This window comes from Gadus chalcogrammus, chromosome 9 (genome assembly GCF_026213295.1).
Source record: "Gadus chalcogrammus isolate NIFS_2021 chromosome 9, NIFS_Gcha_1.0, whole genome shotgun sequence".
Taxonomy (NCBI): domain Eukaryota; kingdom Metazoa; phylum Chordata; class Actinopteri; order Gadiformes; family Gadidae; genus Gadus; species Gadus chalcogrammus.
The window spans coordinates 11,488,548-11,502,480 of NC_079420.1; the positions used below are offsets into that span (position 1 = coordinate 11,488,548).

Consider the following 13,933-nt stretch of genomic DNA (forward strand, 5'->3'; position numbering starts at 1 on the left):
TCCATGAGGGACAGCGACCAGGAGGACGACTGACCGCCTCCTCACGCCACGCCTCCTCCTCAAGCCCCGCCCCCGCCTTCTCCTCCTGCCACGCCTCCTCCTCACGCCCCCTATCCTCCTCCTCACCCCACTCCCCCGCCTCCTCAGCACCCATTACCCAGCAGCTGCCCCCCTCCCCAGGGTTTGTGTGTGTGTGTGTGTGTGTGTGTGTGTGTGTGTGTGTGTGTGTGTGTGTGTGTGTGTGTGTGTGTGTGTGTGTGTGTGTGTGTGTGTGTGTGTGTGTGTGTGTGTGTGTGTGTGTGTGTGTGTGGGAGGGGGGGGGGGGGGGCGGGCACTACAGAGGCTCTACTGGGGGGTCCTGGGGGCCCACGTCTCCAGAATTAGGAGATATTAAGGTGTCAACTGTTCATGGTGTCGTTCTTTACTTGACGTTTCTGTGAACACTTCCTGTCTTTTACCAAATGGGAAGCGGCCTCAGTCTTTTAGCCAATAGGAGGCCGGTGTGTGCTCCAGTGAAGATGAGTGTTGTGGTGCTTTAGGTTCGAACTGCTCTCTGCCCGGTAACTCAAGATGTCTCCAATTGCTCCCCCTCAGCCCTTTTCCCCAGGATGTGATCTTGTGGTATATTCTATATCTGCCTCGTTTTCTCCTGTCTATTCAGGTGTGTCAAATGTTTGAATTGAATCCAAATCATAATTAAAGTGGTTCTAAAGACGTCACGTGCTGAAGCTGTTTAACTGATCTGGTTTGTGCTCATAAGGTGTTCACACACACACACACACACACACACACACACACACACACACACACACACACACACACACACACACCCCAAAACGCATGCACACACACACACACACACACACACACCAAAACGCATGCACACACACACACACACAGACTCACAAGTACGCGTACACACACAAACACGTACAAACACACAAGTACAAGCACACACATTCAATCAAATTATTATGTGTATTAAAATCGGCCAAATAACAAATCGGATTTAGTAGTATAAATAATGGATTCATTACTAGATCATTTATAAATAATCTATCTACAAAGGAGCAGCATCAATTATTTAAATGAGCAGAATGCATTTATTTTAGGTATTCATATATTACAGTGTTTTTAACAGTAGCAATATTCTTTATAAAGCAATCGGTTAGGCTATTAGTACAAAATATATTTACATGCGAAACAAAATGAGGTTTAGAATTGTTTTATGGTTCAGGTTCAAATGATTTTTGTCGATGATAATTGACATAGGATAGTGTTAAAAGAGGAACCCGTTTTCCTCAATCAGAACTTGGGAACTTTATTAACGCAGATCGGATCGTAAACTTATGAATTGCAACGCGTCGCGTTAGAGTCATATACCGGCCCGGTTCACATCCACGTCCCGTTAGAGGACCAAACCGGCCCGGTTTCACCGTCACCAGTCGGCCCGTCAGCAGAGCGTCATAACCTCGTAATAAATGTTCACATCAGATAGGCCTATGTGGAGTAACGTCGTTATTTTAATAATTCAAACTTCAGATTCCTAAAGTCCCGGAGAAAAAACAACAGCAGGTTTAATCTGCACGTTTCGTTCCCGACGTTAGAATGAATGAGTGATGAATGAAGTTATTAATGGATTCACGTCTGCGAAATTTCTTCCGTTTGGCGCGCGGGCGGCGGTCTGCGGATTAGCGAGGCGCTGGAGCGCAATTAAAGAGATTTAGACGCGAAGTCAAATCATTAGACTGATGGTTTTGAAGACGTCTCCCATCCTAATCCTCCCCCAAACGGTGGACAAAAGGTGGGACGGGCCGCGATGAGCGGGCGGTGGGGGGGGGGGAGGAAATGTGAGCCCCGCGGAAGACGCGCCTCGCCGCGTCCGCGCCGTGTCCTGCGCCCTGCTCATTTAGAGGCGCTGATTAGAAACCACTTGACACCCAATTACCTCCCGACGCTCCACGGCGGGAGAATCACACGGCGACAATACCGTAATACGATAATAACATCTGAGTGTCATAATAATAATAATATCACACGGTACGGTAGTTATATGATAATAATAATATAACACTGTCATAATAATAACATAGGCCTACTCTATAAGAATAATATCTTAGCATCATAATAACATCTTAGTGTCATAATAACATCTTAGTGTCATAATTATAATATCTTAGTGTCATAATTATAACATCTTAGTGTAATAATAACAACATAGTGTCATAACGTCTCAATAATAACATTACCATCATATAATAATAACATCTTAGTGTCATAATAATAAAAACATCACATTAATAACAAGTCCTTCATATAATAATAATATCTTAGTGTCATATGATATAAAGTTCATAACAATACAATTGTATAATAACATCTTAATGTGATAATAACATCACATTAATAACATGACCATAATAATAACATCTTAGTGTCACAATAATAATTGAAACCTCACATTAATAACAACCCAATACTATAATAATACCTTGATTATAACATCTCAGTTTCATGATATTAATATCACATTAATAACGATACCCATCATATGATAACATCTTAGTGTCATACTAATATCACATTACCAACGATACCATCATATAATAATAACATCTTAGTGTCATTATAATATCAGATTAATAACCATACCCGTAATATAATATCTTTGTGTCCTAATAATAATATCACATTAATTACAATACCATAATGATAATAGTATAAATATACTACAGTGTCATAATAATAATAACATCAGATTAATTACATGATTATATTCTAACATTGTGCCATAATAATAACATCACATTAATAACATTAATGATGATAATATCATATTAATAACGAGAATAACAGGCGATAATCATCATGAATTTAATAATAATAAAATACAATTGTCATAATACAGAAAATAACAAAACTATATTGTTCAAATATTATAATAACTATAATAATACAATCATAGTCATTACATTAAGAAAAATCGTATTGTCGCAATATAATATTATAGATGATTTTGTCGAACATTTAACTAAATTAGGAAAAACGCATAAATGCTATCATAAGGATTTCTGTCTCGCCGTGTCGACATGGACACGCGCCAAACCGTCCTCACACTTTATCACGACATGCTCTCTACGATATAATGTCACCAATACTGATAATATTAAAACTTATAAATTAATATGAATAGAATGATATTTAATGTGGAATAATGATTCAAATGTATGATAATAATAATAAAATAGGACAATGTATATAGATGATAATATAAGTTAATATGACATTCCTCATCATCAATAATTGCAATAATTATTAGCATATTTGTATTATTATTCATAATATAATTTATGTTAAGCTATTATGACATTTTGTTTTCGTTTGACTTATTTAACAATATTTCAACCATTACTCCACTGATAGGCCTATTTATTATTCATTAATTATATTTATTTTATTTCCTAATTCAATTCCAACAAATTATAAGCTCGGCGTCGCGCGCGGCGCGTGGCAGTAGGACGGCCTACCTTAACTCCGCTCGAGGCCTGCTCTGATTCTTATTGGCTCAAGACGACATCTTCTCTCCCGGCGGGCCGGCAGGACTCTCTGATCTCCTCAGCTCGAGAGGTGGAAGAGGAACGCTCGCTCCTCTCTGACAGCCTCACTGGCGCGTGCACAGCTCTCCATCACAGAGTGTCGATATGAATTAAACTCTATGATCAGGCTATCGATTTAATCAAAAATAATAAGGCCTCGCGGAGAGCTGGTGTGTGTGTGTGTGTGTGTGTGTGTGTGTGTGTGTGTGTGTGTGTGTGTGTGTGTGTGTGTGTGTGTGTGTGTGTGTGAGTGTGTTATCCGATAAGATCAGCTGTGATTGGTGGTTAAAACAACGCAATCTTTCTCTTCATTTCGTCAGTTTACGCGCGGTGCGTAACGGAAGCGCTCGGACCGCTTTGGTTCGTCTCGAAGAATGAACGTCTCGATCTGATGTCACGCGCTGACCCCCATCTCCACATCCCCCTCCCCCCTGCTGGGCGTCTGTCGTGTCGCGCGATTTAAAATAAAACCGCACGGAGTCGCGAGGGGACCCTGGATTCTCCAAATGCCTTCCAGTGGAACAAGAAGTGTCTCGCTCCTCTTCCTCCTGTAGGACCTCCTCCTCCACCTCCTCCTCCTCCTCCTCCTCTTCCTCCGCGACCCATCGCAGCGGCTCGCGCGGTCACGAGTGGAAGTGGAATTGACCAATTATCCATTTAACTTTCCTCCTTAAAGACCGCGAGCTCCCGCCGCGCCGTCAAGTGCCGCTAGTCCCACGACAACAACAGCAACAGCAACCGCACGCGCGAGGAGAAGTAGACGCGCGGGAACAGCGAGGGGGGCTTCGACGCTTCGACGCGCAGGAACAGCGAGGGGGGCTTCGACCACTCGACGCTTCGAGGCGCGGGTCTCACGCTCCAGATGACGTCCGTCCCCGCGCGGCACTGAGCCGGTAAACGGGAGAGCTCACGGTGCGCCGACAGGAAGCGGAGGAGGAGACTCTAATCATGGACGCGCTGTGCCGCTCAGCGGGAATATTCGGTGGCTCGCCCTCCGCGATGCCCCGTGCGCCAGCGGGAGTCAGCCGCGCGCTCACCTCCAGCAAGCCACTCGCGTTTTCGATCGAACGGATTATGGCGCGGGAGACCCCGGAACCCGCGCGGTCGATACCGTTCCTCCCCCACCTGTTCGCGGCGCACGCGGGGAAGGGGGACGGGAAGCAGCCGCCGTCCGCTGCGTTGCACTGCGTGCTGCCCTTCGTGCCGCTCGCGTACGACGCGGGCCACAAGCTGGTGAACCTCGCGGGGGGGCTGGACCACGCGGGACCCTTCGACGGCTCCGTGCGCCACGCCGCCGACTTCCTTCACGGCGTCGGGCTGAACTACAAGCACGAGCAGCCCGAGCTAGGGGGGGGACAGTACAAACTCTTTCGGCCGCGCGTGGTCAACCAGTCGTCGTTCCACGCGTTGGGGGACACCGCAGCAACCGCCGCGTGCTATCTGTCTAACTGCGGGGAGACCCCCGCGGTCCCACCGCCCCCTGCCCTCCCCTCGGCCGGCCCCCCCGCGGGGCTCGTGAACCTCCACCCCATGGCCTCCTACTTCTTCCACGCGCCGCTGCACCACGCGCGCCACAAAGCCTTCCTCGCGGAGAAGGGCAAAGCGGAGCGTCACGCAACGGGAGACGCGAGCTTCAAGGAACTGCAGCTGCACCGCGCGCACCTGCTGTCCGACAAGATGCTCAAAGGCGCCGCCAAACTCGGTGGGGGCTCGTGCGCCAACGGCGGGAAGTCCAAAGTGTTCACGTGCGAAATCTGCGGGAAGGTAAGGGCCCCCGCACACACACATAGAAACACACACACACACACACACACACACACACACACACACACACACACACACACACACACACACACACACACACACACACACACAGAATCACACGCACAGACGGACACACACACCCCTCTCTTCTTCTTATTCCGTGTTTACCTGTCCAGGTGTTCAACGCCCACTACAACCTCACTCGCCACATGCCCGTGCACACTGGCGCGCGTCCGTTCGTCTGCAAGGTGTGCGGGAAAGGCTTCCGGCAGGCGAGCACGCTCTGCCGCCACAAGATCATCCACACTCAGGTAAACATCTTTATATAGATATATAGAGATATATATTTAATAGATATTAGTTTATATATCCTCGGAACGTTTAGAGAAATTCTACTCTCCAATATTTCAAACCCTGAGAGAACCGATAAAGAACTGTTAGAGAACCGTCAGAGAACTTTCAAAGAACCTTTAGAGAACCTTTTAAAGAACCGTCAGAAAACCGTGAAAGAACCGTTAGACGACCGTCAGAGAACTATCAGAGAACCGTCAGAGAGCCGTTAACGGAGTGTCTGACAGCAGCCTCCGACCCCGGCTCTGAGGCTTCAAGGAAGAGCGGAACCGTCTGTCGTCTGCGGCCTCCGAGACTCATTCGGAACTAAAATGACCTGAAATGAACCATCGAGTTGTAGAGAGTTGTAGAGTTCTGCTGTCACTCTGATCAACAGCCAATCAGGAGTCCCTCAGTCATACTCGTATCATAAGATAATTATAATAATAAGATTTATTATTACAATAATGAGACGTATTATTTATAATAATTATATGTAGTCCTATTATTATAAAAATACATGAAGTATTATTACAATAATAAGATGCATTATCATTATAAAATCATGCATTATTATAATAATATGTATTATATTATTATAATAATATGATATATTATTATATTATAATATCATGTATTATTATAATAATTCGCTTTTTTATTATAATAATGAGAAGTAGGCTACAATTAAAATAATAAGATGTATTATTATAACGAGATGTATATTTGTTGTTATTTATTACTAATGTTATGTTGATGATGGTTGTTTGTTGTTGGATAGGCTATATTATTATTATTATTATTATTTATTAATAATAATGTTACTAATGGTTAGATAGTTGTATAATTATGGTATTTAAAGAGTTAATCTCTGCTCTCTAATAAATTGTCAGGATATTTCAAACCTGCTCACGCGTGTTTTCCTCTTAAGGAAAAACCGCATAAATGCCACCAGTGCGGGAAGGCGTTCAATCGCAGCTCAACGCTCAACACGCACACGCGCATCCACGCGGGATACAAACCCTTCGTCTGCGAGTTCTGCGGGAAAGGATTCCACCAGAAAGGTGCGTTCACCAGGGGTCCGGACAGACACCCGTCTGACCTAACTTTACCTAACCTAACCTCACCTAATCTAATCAAACTAACAGATCCTAACCTAACCGAACCTAAAATAACATAATCTAATCCAGCGTCAAAATGCTAACAATCTAGATTAGACTAAATTACCTTCTGGTTTTAGTATTTATACTCTATTATAATTTATTAGGTTAGGTTATGAGGTTAGGTATAGGTCTTAGTATTTAGACTGAATCTACTGGTTTTAGAATTAAGTTTGACCTTCTGGTTTTAGTAGCGTTGCCTCAGATCTGTGTCGCTGAACTCGGATCTGTTTTACTGAACTCAGGTCTGTTTTACTGATCTCGGGTCTGTTCTGCAGGGAACTACAAGAATCACAAGCTGACGCATAGCGGGGAGAAGCAGTTCAAGTGCTCCATCTGCAGCAAGGCCTTCCACCAGGTGTACAACCTCACGTTCCACATGCACACGCACAACGACAAGAAGCCCTTCACCTGCCCCACGTGCGGCAAGGGCTTCTGCCGGAACTTTGACCTGAAAAAACATATCCGGAAACTGCACGAGTCTTCCGGCTCCCCGCAGAGCGCGGGTGAGACGCAGTGAGCCCCCCCTTCCCCCACCCCGAGATCACACATATTTACGCAGAGCGCGCGGGGGCCCCGCGGGATTGGGGCCCCCACCTCCGAGACGTCACCTGGACCCCCCGCGGTCTCCCCTCATTGGTTCGTTCTGGTCTCCAGCTCAGGATTCTTGTGAAGTGTTCTCCTATTTATTGAAGTGGTTCCACCGTTGCACTCTGAGATGCAGAAGGGGGTCCACCGGAGACCCGACCGTCTGAGGACCGACCTACACAACGTGTGTCCACACCCTGGTTGAATAAATGCTTAAACCTTAAATCATGAAACCGCGTGTCGTTATTACCGCTCAGTGAACACGGGATGATGTTCTGATGACGAGATCCTGGTCCTCGTAGCCAGTCCGGTGTGTTCTGCTCTGGTGGTCTGGTCGTGGGGGATGGGGTCTGGTCTGATGGGATGTTGTCTGGTCTGGTACCGTTCTGGTCTGGTCGGGCTCCTTGTGTTTCGCGGTGTGTTGCTCCCTCGTGTGGACGCCGGGGAGGTTGGAGTCACCATTGAACTACTGGGGAACTTTTAAATAAAGAACAAATCAACTAACCCCGTTTAATTAACACGGGGCGCATATGCTTCAAACTCAACCAGACGCTCGGTCCGACTCAAGCCTATAGGCTCGGTCCTACTCGTAGCCTATTAATTCTCCGTCCTGGTTTACCCTCGTCCCCTCCTTTATGAAAACGGTCTTAATATTGGAACTCTAACCTTTTTATAACATTCATAATGCTAATTGTTAGGATTCATAATAATAATCATGTTAATGTTGTATTATAATAGGCTAATCAAAATGTTAGGAATCATTATAATGATCATAATGTTAATGTTTTATTATAATAATCGTAATCTTAGTGTTTTAGAAAGATACTATAATGTTAGTGTTTTATTATAATAATCATAATGTTAATGTTGTATTACAATTATCATAATGTTTGCGTTTTATTATAATAATCATAATCATAATTTTAGTGTTCTATAATAGGCCTAATAACAATAATAATAACCTTCGTGTTTTATAATAGAAATAATCATCTTTTTTTTTGTATTTTATCATAATAATTATAATGCTCGTGTTTTATTATGACGATAACAACAACATGAGGAACGGAGGTCTGATTTAGTCCGGACCTTGGACTTCCGGGTCTCGGACTTCAGAGAATGTCATCGATTTGGAGATCCGGGAATTACTCGGATAATGATCAAAAGGAAATATTGGAATCCATCCCATAATACCTCGAGTGGAACGCAGCAGACCGGAGGAGGCCCTCCTGAACACGTCCAGATCCCTGACGGTCAACCATCTGATCACTTCTGCACGTTTTACTATCAACGGCCAGTGGCGGAATCAGTGGACAAAGTGTCTTATTGGCTGCCCTCTACATGTGAAAAAAAATATTGGGTGCCCTCTGGTGCCCCTTCATACAATAAATTATGACGATGAGCCCTCCAGAACAAGAAAATTCGACAATGTGCCTCAATGAGTGCCCTCTTAATGCCCTTACAGTGCCTCCATGGTTAAAAAAAAGTGCCCTCTAGAGTGCTGAATACGAGAGAAAGTACCGTACATGATGCATCATAGCTTTTTGCACGCTGGTTGGGCCCCATGTTGTGCAGAATGTGCCCTTTTTATTTTTTCGCCCCTGCCCTTCAAACAGTCTGAGTCCACCACTAAACTGCACAAAGAAATCCAACGAAAGTGAAGCAATGTCCTGAACATGAGACGATACACCGGCCGTCAGGACGTCACGCAGCATGACACCGCGGCGGAGGAGACCGAATGGGACCACTGGGGTGGGTGGTTTGGGGGGGCTGATACATGTTATACATGTTATCGATATAACATATCATGAATGCATAACATATTGGCTAAGGCTTGCAGGGCCTCCATGAGACATGTTCTAATAATGTGGTAGGCCTACATGGTACAAGGCCTTCAGGTGAGGCATGTTATATATATGTTATCCTGTGGTAGGCCGGTGAGACATGATATATAATATGTGATACTGTGGCAGGCAGGTGAGACATGTTATAGAGAGTATGTGATACTAGGCCTATAGGTTACGACAAAGGTTTGGTTAATGATATGCAGATTCTGACTGTGATCGCTATGAATAATAACAAACCTAATATTATAATCCTAATATATATGCAACCTATTATTATTAACCATGTGTATATAACCTAATATTATAAATGTAACCTAATGTTATCATATAGGTATATTAGCTGAGCTCCAGGTCACATGTTAATAAGGTAATCTGCATATTCTGTCTTTGTACTTTTCAGACCATTTATCAAAGGACATAGATGGATATGCTTAGTACGATCTTTATATTATAACATGTTGTGTACAGTACAACTTAGTACATATATAATCTAAACTAAAGTCTTGACCACCTAGTTGTATTGTACTATAAAGTATTGAGTACGAGATGTGAGCAGCCACCCTGAAGGCGGGTGTTTCACCAGCGATGAGCACTGGAGACCCAGTGGGTGTTTCTGACTGAGCTTCTTCCAACGGTGTTCAGCCTTCGGTATGGGTGGACAGAGTTACCGCTCTACACTGAGCTGAACGGAGAGACGGCGAGTCCAGGATCGCTCACTTCTTCCCCTCCAGAGAAACCTTTCAGACGTTGTGAAGAAGTGGTCATCGCCCATCTGTCGGTTGGTCTTTATTGACCTTTTGAACATGTAGAAATCCTTTGTTGAATGCAAAGAACGATACATTTGGACAGTTGGAATCAGGTCTGCGCTAAATGTTACGGGATATGCCTCTCACCATCGTGTTCCTGGAGATGTTGGTGTGGAACCAGCTCAGAACCAGAGAGAGATGATGGGTTCTGCTCAGAACCAAAGAGATGAGCGTGGGGTTCTGCTCAGAACCAGAGAGAGATGATGGGTTCTGCTCAGAACCAGAGATGATAGGGTTCTGCTCAGAACCAGAGAGATGATGGGGTTCTGCTCAGAACCAGAGAGAGATGATGGGTTCTGCTCAGAACCAGAGAGATGATAGGGTTCTGCTCAGAACCAGAGAGAGATGATGGGTTCTGCTCAGAACTAGAGAGAGGATAGGGTTCTGCTCAGAACCAGAGAGAGATGATGGGTTCTGCTCAGAACCAGAGAGATGATAGGGTTCTGCTCAGAACCAGAGAGAGATGATGGGTTCTGCTCAGAACTAGAGAGAGGATAGGGTTCTGCTCAGAACCAGAGAGAGATGATAGGGTTCTGCTCAGAACCAGAGAGAGATGATAGGGTTCTGCTCAGAACCTGAGAGATGATGGGGTTCTGCTCAGGACCAGAGAGATGATAGGGTTCTGCTTAGAACCAGACATGAGCTTCGGGTTCTGAGCAGAACTTCCATGTGACCTCATCAGGGTCTGGGCTCCTCTGACCGTCGGTTAAAGGTTTATATGATCCCTTCATTTGACTTCTAACATGCTTTAATCCCTTTTTAGGAAACGTTGTTTTGAGTTTAATTTGAGACCATAATTTATACTATTGCTTTTGACCCTCTTTAATAGAATTACATTGCTTCGGTTTCATCCATATACTAAGTTTGATCATTTTCTCTATTGACGATACATGTTAAGGTTTAAATTAGCAAGAAACAAACTACCAATTATATGAAACACCTCATATCACAGTATCAATAGTCATAACATGGGTCGGCTCAGTGGAACACGCATGTGCAGTAGGCCTACGTGATTCGCGGCGCCGCAGGACGGCGCTTGTCAAGGCTGGTAGAGGTGAACGGTAACCAGCGGAATGAAAGGAATGCAGCATCATCATCCAAATTCGGCCTGAGATTAGAATCACATCGCAGGTAAAAGCTTACTGGCAAATAACGAGCGTCAAGTCCAATTTAAAGTCCACAAAAGCACCTTTCCTCCGCCTCGCCGTGGTTTCACGGCTGTGTTTGCCTCTGTCGTTAACCTTTATATGTCTTAAAGTTAGAGTAGGGTCGTCTCGGCCCGCGTCATTAGCGTCATCAGCGTGCGACGCCGGCAGGTTTACGTCAGCACGTGAGGAGGCCGAGCCGGACCTCTGGACACTGATTGGACAGAAGGATCTTCTGAAAGTAACACCGAAGTGACTCCCTTCCCGGTAGATCCTCTGTCCCCCTTGCAGGTAGTTGTTGGTTCATCAAAAACTTTGTGATTGCATTCTCACGGCGGATCTCCCGTTGCGTGTCGGTGACGCGCGGTGCGTAAAGCCGCCCTAAGGTCTGGTTTGGAGGCGCCGTTCGATCCCCGCTGTGTCACCCTGCAGACTCGAGTCAAGGAGGAACCGATCCGCATTTAGAAACAGCCCGCACGGTAGGGCTGTTTCCTTCCCCCTCGCTGCACTCATGGGAACTAACCACCAGTACTAAGCCCTGCAGCTATAGTGCTACTCACAAACTAACCAGTGCGTAAAGCTCTCCACTAATCCAGCACACCGCTGACAACCTTCTACGTTTCTGCGAGACTGGAGGGATTGGCTCTGAAGGTAATCGATAGTGTGGGAAACTAAACGTGAGTCTGACGCAGAAAAGTCGCCAAGGTTAAACAAATTAGAATTATATGCAATTCTAAGTTAAACTTGTTATTTAAATCTTTCTTCTTCGAACTCGTCAAACATAATTGCTGATGGAATTGTTGTTGAACAAAAAAATAATTGGCAAATGTATTTTCAATTTGAGGGTCCCTTATTTTGAAAAATATATAACCCAGGATACAGTACCTGCCCTGGGGAGTCCACACCACATCAGTGTGTCTTAATCAAGTGTGTGTGTAATACGTGTAACAGTGTGTAACAATATGATGGTGTGTGTGACACCGTGTATGACCCTGTGTGTGTAAAAATGTGACTGTGTGTGGGTTACAATGTGACGTTGTGTGTAACAATGTGACGTGTGTGTGTGTGTTCCCCCCTGCAGGTTGTGCACCATGCTGCGTCTCCTGGCCCCCCCTGGGAGGCTGCGCCGCCCCGCCCTGCGGGGGGCCGGCGGTGGTCAGCGGCGCTACGAGCACCGGGCCGTGGTAGCCATCCGGCGGGAGGACCTGAACCCCTGGGAGCGCCGTGCCCCCCTGGCCCCCCGACATGTCAAGGAGCTGACCGCCGCCGGACACACGGTGCTGGTGCAGCCGTCCAATGGCAGAGCCATCCACGAGAAGGTGACTTCCCCGTGACCTCACCTTGACCTCATCATTACCTCATTAGACATGACTTCATCGTGTCCTCCTCATCAACAGACATGACCTCATCACGACCTCACCATGACCTCACCATGGCTTCATCATGACCTCATCAGGCATGACCTCATCAGACGTGACCTCATCATGACCTTATTAGACATGACCTCATCATGACCTCATCATGACCTTATTAGACATGATGTCATCATGAACTCATCAGCCATGACTTCATCATGACCTCATCATGACATCATGCAAACAATAAGGAGAGATGCAGGGAAACAAATACTGAACATTTATATTCATAGTTTCATTTATAACCACCATAAGCAGTAGATGTTCTTCGAGATTAAACGTTATGTACTTGTTATATTGTACAGTACTACGGAGTAAGGGTACGTTTGTTTTCAGTACTGCAGAGTAAGGGTGTGTATTTTTTCAGTATTGCGGAGTAAGGGGGCGATTGTCTCCAGAACTGTGGTGTAAGGCTGTGTTTGTTTCCAGTACTGTGGGGTAAGGGTGTGTTTGTTTCTAGTACTACGAGCGGGTTGGGGCGGTGATCCAGGAGGACATCTCGGAGGCGTCTCTTATCATCGGGGTGAAGCGCCCCCCTGAGGAGAAGGTGTTCCCCAGGAAGACCTACGCCTTCTTCTCCCACACAATTAAGGCCCAGGAGGCCAACATGGGCATGCTGGACGACCTGCTGAAGAAGGTAGGAGAGCTTCAGAATAGAGATAGACCGATATGGTTTTTTCTGGGCCGATACCGATTATTAGTAGTCAAGGGGGCCGATAACCGATATTTGGTTAAATATGTTAAATAAACACAACAGCTTATCAGATTTGCAACGTAACACAATTTAAACAAATAAGTGGCTCACTAAAATTGAATACACAAGAACTGAACTAAACTGAAATGTTAAACTTTTACTTATCTTACTTTTAAGTTAAAAAATAAATAAATAAACAAATAGTTCCCTAGTTAAACAGCCAGACAGTTTTCTCTCAGACAGACGGTGCTTTTCTGTCAGTTTCTCATGTGGCTCATACACGCACACACACACACACACACACGCACGTGCACGCGCACGCACACGTGCGCAAGCACACACACACACACTATTCTCTAGCCATCCCCTCATCGTGCTTCCCTGTAATAAAACTAACTGATTTTTACTCTCTCTCACACACACACTTCTTACTTTTATTTTATTCCCTATCAATATTATCAGCAACCTTGTTTCAAGTGATTAAACCGTTTAAAAATGTTAAATAGCCTACAGCATCTTCACTTTAATAATCAGTGTTTATCATAGGAACAGACAGCTGCTGCTAACGTATTGGGCCTCACAGTAACGTTA

General features: G+C 45.1%; 3 protein-coding genes across 5 annotated transcripts in view; all 3 read left to right on the forward strand.

The window, feature by feature from the left end:
• Positions 1-277, forward strand: part of cadps2 (Ca++-dependent secretion activator 2) — a 55,565-nt gene extending 55,288 nt beyond the window's left edge. The window contains 1 exon segment of the mRNA XM_056598142.1: positions 1-277. This exon segment is cut by the window's left edge and continues 147 nt beyond it. Within this exon segment, the coding sequence (XP_056454117.1) occupies positions 1-33 (33 nt within the window). The 3' untranslated portion in view covers positions 34-277.
• A 4,267-nt stretch (positions 278-4,544) lies between these two features.
• On the forward strand, positions 4,545-7,370 carry fezf1 (FEZ family zinc finger 1). The gene is made up of 4 exons (XM_056598791.1): positions 4,545-5,360; positions 5,537-5,671; positions 6,622-6,754; positions 7,129-7,370. Exons 1-4 carry the CDS (start codon positions 4,545-4,547, stop codon positions 7,368-7,370), a joined length of 1,326 nt encoding a protein of 441 aa, XP_056454766.1.
• Positions 7,371-11,144: 3,774 nt separating this feature from the next.
• aass (aminoadipate-semialdehyde synthase) overlaps positions 11,145-13,933 on the forward strand; it is a 30,623-nt gene continuing 27,834 nt past the window's right edge. The window contains exons 1-3 of one of the 3 annotated variants that reach the window (XM_056598370.1): positions 11,145-11,910; positions 12,315-12,552; positions 13,109-13,285. In XM_056598370.1, coding sequence (XP_056454345.1) covers positions 12,325-12,552; positions 13,109-13,285 — 405 coding nt within the window. In that variant the 5' untranslated portion in view covers positions 11,145-11,910; positions 12,315-12,324. The remainder of the gene's footprint in view (positions 11,911-12,314; positions 12,553-13,108; positions 13,286-13,933) is intronic. The other 2 variants (XM_056598369.1, XM_056598368.1) reach the window with 2 other exon arrangements.